This window comes from Macrobrachium rosenbergii, chromosome 55 (genome assembly GCF_040412425.1).
Source record: "Macrobrachium rosenbergii isolate ZJJX-2024 chromosome 55, ASM4041242v1, whole genome shotgun sequence".
Lineage (NCBI taxonomy): Eukaryota > Metazoa > Arthropoda > Malacostraca > Decapoda > Palaemonidae > Macrobrachium > Macrobrachium rosenbergii.
Window position 1 is genome coordinate 32,511,600 of NC_089795.1, and position 8,668 is coordinate 32,520,267.

General features: G+C 38.3%; 1 protein-coding gene across 1 annotated transcript in view; it reads left to right on the plus strand.

Moving 5' to 3' along the window:
• Positions 1-2,568: 2,568 nt before the first annotated feature.
• LOC136835926 (carotenoid isomerooxygenase-like) overlaps positions 2,569-8,668 on the plus strand; it is a 40,139-nt gene continuing 34,039 nt past the window's right edge. The window contains exon 1 of the mRNA XM_067099797.1: positions 2,569-3,143. Coding sequence (XP_066955898.1) covers positions 3,068-3,143 — 76 coding nt within the window. The 5' untranslated portion in view covers positions 2,569-3,067. The remainder of the gene's footprint in view (positions 3,144-8,668) is intronic.

The following is an 8,668-nucleotide window of genomic DNA, read 5'->3' on the forward strand; positions in this document are numbered from 1 at the left end:
ATATGATAGCATAATATTTTCCGTAAGAAAGCTTAAAAGAGATGATGACGTAGTGTCCTCCAAAACCAGTCCGCTTGCTTATGACGTCACGCATGGGCGGGAAAGGTCAATTGTCTTGTTACTGGGAGTTACAGTTGGTTCTGTGGTTGACAACGGAAGCGAGATATTTCAACGAAACGCCGAGTCGTCCAAAACCACCGTTTGAGGCATTGTAATCTCTCTCTCTCTCTCTCTCTCTGCATTTGCCCTCGCATTTTGATTGTATGTTTTAGCAGCAATTGACCTATGAACATTTTACATCCTAAAATAGTGACGAAAGGAAACTGAAATAGGTCACTCTTATGGTAGAATATTGAGAGTGTTTTTTTTTTTTTGGGGGTTAGTCAACTAAGGGGGTGGACGCAAACTGACTTTCAATCCTTGAATCGAACGCACCCAGGAGCTTTGTTCTCGAATATACTTCGAAGATACGTATGTGGTTCTAGACAAGCGCACTGTTAATTCAAACCTGAATGAATAACAGAGGAAGGCTGAGAGGCAAAGGTAAGAGAGAGGGAGAGTGAGGATCTTTAATAAAAGCATGTCAAGACGATGAGGTGAACCAAAGAACACTGATATAAACAAAATGAGGGCAGATAAGAGAGAGAAACACTGAGGTGTCTTTTAACACAAGCAAACGGAGCAATAAACCCACAGGCATTCTTTTTACTGTACCTCCGTTCATATTATCTTTCTTCCATCTTACTTTCCACCTTCTCCTAACAGTCGTTTCATAGTGCAATCGTGAGGTTTTCCTCCTGTTGCACCTTTCAAACATTTTCTCTCAATATCCCTTTTAACGCTGAATGACCTCGCAGCTCCAAGCGCTTGGCTTTAGGTCTAAATTTCACATTACAATTCCAATTTACTCAAGGATTTAAAATTACTTAAATTATGACTTTATTTAACAATACATGGTTTCCTTTTTCACAAATGAGATCCATTTGTAGTTTTTTTTTTTTTTTATAAAAGAATGCATGCAAATTGTATGATAACGATGTTAATACCTAATTCCTTTGTTAGTTCAAGAGAAGCAGGGTGGGTTTTGACGGAATGTGCCCTTATCGTATTGACCTGGCTTGGACTCTGAACCCGGATGTGTCCACCCTCTTGCCATCGAGAGTCGAGGTTCTCTATAAAGACTGTAAATTGCTACGACGTTCATGACCGTGGTCCCAATGTAGATGGGTCACGCGTGGACCACACAAAATCAATTTCTCTTCATATGTCACAACTGTTGAAGGGAAATACGAGGAGAGTGAAAGGTGTAATATATTTCTCGTTTTACCTGGCTACTGGGTGTAAGTGTAGGCTAGGCTTAGGGAAGTCACACGTGCGTGTCTTCAATTTTCTACGTGGCCACATTTAAAAGTAACCGCACCAGTTACTGACACTTCGTCTCTTTCAGAACCGTTTTAAAGATTTTTAGGGAGGTTAATTTATCTGTTGTGAAAAGGCTTATTATTATTATTATTATTATGTATTTATATTTATTATTATTAGGGCTAATAAGAACCTACCAAAATAAGCTAATGACGTAGACGATAAAATTGGCAGAAGAAAGTATTAAAAACGCCTTTACCGGTTGATGTGAAAGTACTTCGTTTATAAGGAATGATTTTTACTAAGGGCAGTGGCGTTCTCTGAGGGGTTGTTTGAAATCGTCTCCTCCCTGGCCCCAAAGTGACGTGGGGCTCCCAAATGCGAAATTTAACCATTGCCGCTATGACAGGACAAGTTTTATGTCTGAAATTTGCATTTACAAGTGCTAAAAGATCCTACAATTGCTCATATTCTAAAAATTTTCTCCCCCGAACCCCCCAGCTGCTTTGGCTCGCTTTCCCCATAAGAGGGGCCCCAAATGGGACAGTGCCCCCCGGGCCCCAAAATGTCTAGGAACGCCCCTGACTAAGGGTAGTAAGGATTTCAGAAAATAGTTTTAAACATTTCATGACGCTATTGTGGCCGTTACCAGCAGCAAAGCTCAATAGTCATTCATTCGTTGATACTCTTAATAAGGAAAGTTTTTCTAGGCCTAGTGCTGCCATAACCATTTTCTGTTCTCTTTCAGTGTAACTGGTTTGGTGAGAGTATAGATGTGGTGTGAGTCCTTTGAATTTTATTGGGTTTTAGTTTTCAAAAAACATCATTCGAATTCCCGTCGATGGAAATATAGACATTAATAAATATGAAGCTTTTTTTTATAATTCTAAGTGTTCGTTGAAATAATTGGCAAACAGCACATGACCAACAAAATAAAAAGTCCGTTCTTAGCACGAAGTTCTACGACGAAGCTGTGTGACATGACCGAATAAGCTGAGGGACATGGCTAAAAAATATAATTTAGCCATTACATAACAAAGCGTTATTTGCACACGGCACATCGGTCTGCTTTCCGTGCTCTCTTCCGTTTTTTCCAAAAAAGTAAATTACCTTGTTACCTGTAAGAGAGTAGTAAAGAAGTGTTGCCATTTTCTTCCATTTAACCTTTTGTATTTATAGCAGTTGCTGTCGAGTTTTTCCCACCTTCCTTAACAACTTTCTCAGTCTGCTTTTTATGTAAAGCTCAAGAGGGTATGGAGGCAGCCTGAAGGGTAGTACATTCCTCCGCTATCCATACAGTGAGTCGACACCCGTCCCAACTGCCAAGGTTGTTGTTGGCTGACGCTAACCCGCCCACTCCGGAGCGACCCGAGCGAGCTTTCGGTTCTCACTCCCTTTCCCGAAGCCAGGTTGCTAAGACGTCTATCAGCAGGCAGTCGTGGAAAAAGTCGCTCACCGTCCTTGTCAGCCTGTCTCAAATATTACGATATATTGACCTTCCCGATTGGTCGCCCGATAAGATTAGAACAGCTATAAGTACAGGACTGACCTTCCGTAACTGATCAGCTGTTCTATAGTCAGCGTTTTGCTAAAATAAATAACTTTAGCTCCCCGGTATCTGAGGGATAACCTCTGCTGGCGAGACAAAGCCGTCAAGAAGCAAGAGAGGAAACTTCATCGATACTCAAAGGTTTTGCCTTCCAAGATGCCTTACGATTTTACTACCTGGGATCGAAATTGCTTGGAGGAACATGCGACTCCACTTGATGGGACTGTGACAGGTAAGAAGTTTCAGAATTCAAAACATAATGTTACCTTCCAAATTTACATTTTTAGGAACTTGCTCGATCTTTCTTGCGGTAACTTTAATTAGACAGTTACAGCTAACATAAATTACTAGCTTTCTATGTCGTTACGAGTTGAGGATAGATGTGACTTGCTTCCTTCTTGAATTTCTTCAGGTTCGAAAATCTTTTTGAAGTTTTTAGGAACTTGTATTTTCTTGTTAGTGTGTGCTCAAAAGATTGTCCCCCCTTTCGTAAACTATGTCCTTATTTTCCAATTCTTATTTTATATATATTATATATATATATATATTATATATATATATATATATATATATATATATATATATATATATATATATATATATATATATATATATACATTATGTATAAAATATATACATATATATATATATATATTATATGTGGTATATGCGTAAATATATGTATATATGTATTTAGATGCATATATGTATAGTGCTTCACCTTATTAAATTATGATGATCATGATTTGCTAATGACAGAACCGAAAAATCGTTCGAACAATGAAGTAGCATGTACTGGGTTTATTCGGTGTGACAGAAATGAATTTTCAGGCAAACTTGTTGCCAAGGTAATCATGCACGCTCTGGGCAATGTTAGCAAGAAGCAGGGGTAGATCCGTGTGGTGGATCAAGTACTTCAGCCTTGAATATAAAGTTAACCAGCTCCCCCCAAAAAAAATTTTTTTTCGAATAAAATCGTTCGTATGAAATTGAGAGAGCTGACAAGCTTAGCAGTGGATACAGATGAAGACACAGTATGTTACCATGGTATCATCATGGTAATCTTGTGATTATGTTCTTGTGCTGTGATCTAACAAAAACATCTTACAATTACAAAATTTAGGTAGCCTCCCGACGCAGGATTGTATGATTATCTACCTTTTTTTTTCTGGCCACTTGACTTGTGTGAACCTGTGACGTGAAGTATACCATTCTTAGTACTTGTATCTTTTACTGATAATCGGCTCCTGATTCTTCAAGACTGGACACTTATCTAGATGTTATCACTAAACCAAAGTTCCTCTGAGTTCATCTCAAATCATGACTTATAGTGACACAACACTTATGTTTCAAATAATGTCAGTCGATGCCTTTCTAATATCTGGGATGAATTGCTGCAGTTTCCATGGAAGAGATACCGCATATCCGCTTGTCACATACAAAATATAGCAACGGAGTTAGGTAAGATGATTTTAACTGTTAATTAAACCATTATTACCTTAGTTAAAATGTATTATGTATGTGTATATATTATACTTACATGAACATTATCAAATATGAAATTAATTGTTGTGTTCCTTTTATATTCACAAAATAAGTCGAAAGCATTTTGTAGCGAATTTTCTATTTCTTGGGAATAATTTACGTCAAGGGAATTGTAATTGATATACCTCATTAATTACAGCTGCCCTTATATGATATATATATATATATATATATATATATATATATATATATATATATATATATAACGTGAATTTTCTCCCTTTATACGCACGTGGCTTTTTTTTTTTAATAATTTACAGATATTAATCCGCAAATATTTCGTTTAATATCGAATTCGTTATGCCTAGGGAATAATTTACACCCAAGTGGAATTATAATTGATAAGGACATCTGACTTGGCCATGATTCGGACCTGGGCCTTTTAGATAAAACTATCTAATGTCCATTTGAAGGACTCGACTACCAAGATCTTGATATGGGTGGCCAGGGCAAAAGTTCATCAAAGACCTAGGTTCCAAACCTGGCTGGGGCAGATGCACTTATAAATTATAATTTCCTTTCTTTATAAGTTACTCCAGAGGTATAGTGAATTCGATATTAAAGGAAATTGTGGTTTATATATATGTGTTATATAAATATGTATATATGTGTGTATGTTGTTTATGTATATGTATACAGGTGAACTGACTTCACAATTAAATACCCGAACAATACAGTTTCATTTCCATTCTCCAAACTTTATCGGTGAGTAAAGGGACAAAGGTTAGAAACTGTTTGGATCCATAACAGCAAACGAAAGTGGTTTTCTAACTAAAAAAACTTCTTTTTCTTGACTGGTTGATAGCCTGGTTTATGAAGTTTCTCTCTCTCTCTCTCTCTCTCTCTCTCTCTCTCTCTCTCTCTCTCTCTCTCTCTCTCTCTCTCTCCGTCCCCCCGTTTGTCGAGTATTTAAATGCCTATATGAGAGTAAAGTATAGTTACACTTTTATACAATTTTTTTTTTTGTGTGAAAAACTAGTACAGTTTTATTATGTAGGTTATTCTTTTGATTGTCTAGCAACATTAGATTGAGCCTCAAGCCTCATTTAATCCATAAGAAATGGAAGGAACTACTCAAATATTGGAAATCTTAATACAAACATTCTCGACCATCAGTGTCTTAGTACATGATTGTTTCAGAAGCCAGTCAGTGTTTCTGGATAATGCCTAAAGCCGAGATGATCATTCCGAGGGTTGACGAGTGGGTGTGTTTTTTACCACTTCATCGTTGTACCTCCCAGGGAAATGTGAATGACTGGAATCTTATTTCGAAGTGTTTTAGCAAATAGATTGCATTCGTATTTAGTATGAGCTCCCCTAATAGTGATTACCCCTGTCTCCTTTAAGATAAGGTGGTTGGCAGCTTTCATGACTACACAGCACTCCACTTTTAGAGACTTCATTGCTAAAGCACACAAGTTAGCTTGCATCTGTCAGCACTGTCTCCAGTTGGAGAAAGCAGCCCCGTAACAAGTTCCTATAAATAACTTTAATTTAATTAAAGATAAATTAGCCACAGGTTTCTTCCCGTGAAAAATTTTTGCCACATTTCATTCCGAGGAAAAATAGAGATCGGGTATCACGATTAGCCACTGTTTATTGATTCTGCAAACGGGCTCACCATGATAAACAGATCAAACTCAACTTGGGGAATTTCTGAACATGTGGAAATAACTTTTTTTTTTTTACATTGACTGCTGACTGCGAACATGATTAAATTTAACAACTTAGAAATGCATCATCCAAGGTGAAGGAAGAAAAAGTTTTGTTCGTAAGACTAGCCAGTTTCTAAAAAAAATTTATTTTTACGCCCCATTACGCCCCATGTTTCACACCTTTCTATTGCTGCCATGTCTGCATCTGACAAGAAGGCTCTAGTGGTGGTTTCTGTTTTGGCAAGTGGTCATTATGGTCTAAACTATTACTTAATGATAGTTTGTTTGGTGCTCTTCCATAAGTTTTATTTCAGTAGGGAACTTTTCATCAGCATATTTGGCCTGCCCTAAGCACTTTGGCCATCCAATCTGAATATTGCATTACTGTGCCCTGACCTAGCGGTCAGCAGTGTAGCGAATTTCTTAAAGGATGGTTGCTGGGGCAATATAATGAAAACTTGAAACTCGCTGGACTGGGCTACAGTGTGTTCTCCTAACGTGTTCTCCTATCTCAGCAGAGCACAGTCATCCACACACTTTTAAGGTACATATCCCAATGTCCAGAAGGGTCTCATTCCTCCTTGTGATACTGTAAAATGGCCTTAAGACAATATTATCAAATGGCGATCCTCCCATGTTCAAAAGTTGTAGTACCACTTTTATGCGCCATGTTATAGTTTATTTTTTTTAACCAGTTTTGCTGCTTTTGTTTTAGTGCTTTGCACATTTATCTTCAATTATTTCCCCGTGCCAGTTTTCCCCTTGTTCGGTATCGATTTTAAAACATCATAAAACATTCTGATTCTACCAGAAGTTAAGAGGCAACCGAACTGTGTGCAGAGAGAAGAAAACTGAGCAAAAAAAAACAAGCCCTTAATCACCCATCAGTAAATTCCCAAAAGTAATTAGATGTTTAATATTTTTACCGTTTTCATTCCTGTTTTCTTAACAGTGGATTTTATATTGACAAAACTGAGTTGGGAGGCATAAATGGCAGTCAACTGCCTTCGTGACTGAGTCACAACACCTCTATCTCTTGAAATGCTGATTGGTCCAATTACACGTAAATTGGATTCCTCCTCCAGTTCCATTCCCAACAAAGGGGCTGTGAGGCTGAGTATATTGGTCACTCTGATGCGAAGAAGATTAGGCCCGTATCAAGGTTACAACGTTGCCAGTCAACTCCCTAGACACTCGCTCTAGTTCACTGAAGACACTCGCAAATGACAGCATGAGGAGAATTTATTCAGGTGAAGGAAGCAGTCTAGGAGGACGATTGAAGTGGAATTTTTTAGTGGCTAACATTCCACTTACCGACGGACAAGTGGTTTGGAGCTGAGAAATATTGCGAGACAGCAATAGTTGATAGCGCTGAATGACCCTGTGAGTCCCAGTGCTTGGCTTTATGCCGAAATCACATACTCCATTACAACAATAGCTGACTATTTTTTTTTTTTACTGACTGCCGGAGTGAAACGCATTGTATGGTAAACATCTTGCGTTGGAGAGGCATTTGCATTGAGTTCGTGATCGTTATCGTAATCGTCATGATCGTTTTGAGTCACCTTTTCCCTTTATGGGGGTTAGACGTATAAAATGGGTTCGTCCCACTTGACTTGAGTTGACTGTCGCATTTGCACTGAATTCGTTGGTTTAGAGTCTTGTTTCAAACTTCGACCAATATCTTTGCTTGATGCGCATGTTACTTTTCGCTGTCGTTACCCGGTAATTTTTTTTTCACTTTAATTTCCCTTTCTTATCAAACAGTGACTTCCACAAATATGTAAATTAGTGTAGTTCAAAATACTGTATTCGATTTCCTTACTTAGCTCATTGGATGGGTAGATATCGTACTCGGCTAGCACTCTCCTAGGCCCGCGTTCGATTCTCCGGCCGGCCAATGAAGAATTGGAGGAATTTATTTCTGGTGATAGAAATTCATTTCTCGCTATAATGTGGTTTCGGATTCCACAATAAGCTGTAGGTCCGTTGCTAGGTAACAATTGGTTCTTAGCCACGTAAAACAAGTCTAATCCCTTCAGACCCGACCATAGGAGAGCTGTTAATCAGCTCAGTGGTCTGGTTAAACTAAGGTATACTCAACTTTATCTGTCTTAGTCTATTTGTGCAGATTAATATGCCGACTTGAAAAATTACAGTAAGTGAAGCTGGGTACGATTTTAAGTTATTCCAGTTTCTATAGTTACCTTCAATGAGGATGTCGCATACTTGACCTTCCAGAGAGAAAGATATCTCTAATCTTGAAGTACCTGCTATGCCGTCATGCTTAACTAATTTTTATTAAACTTCAGAAAGCCAGACTCCACTTGTCTTTGGTAACTGAACTAGATATTGGTCTAATGTTACGGACGGGAAAGATCGCGTGCAAGTGGTAATTGCAGTTGATTTCAGTCTTTTGACCCCCTTCTCTCTCTCTCTCTCTCTGCGGCCCTCTCTCTCTCTCTCCTCTCTCTCTCTCTCTCTCTCTCTGTAGTAGCTCAAATGATAGCGCTCTCGGCTTACATCAGTGTAGATCATACATAGTTCGATTTCGGGT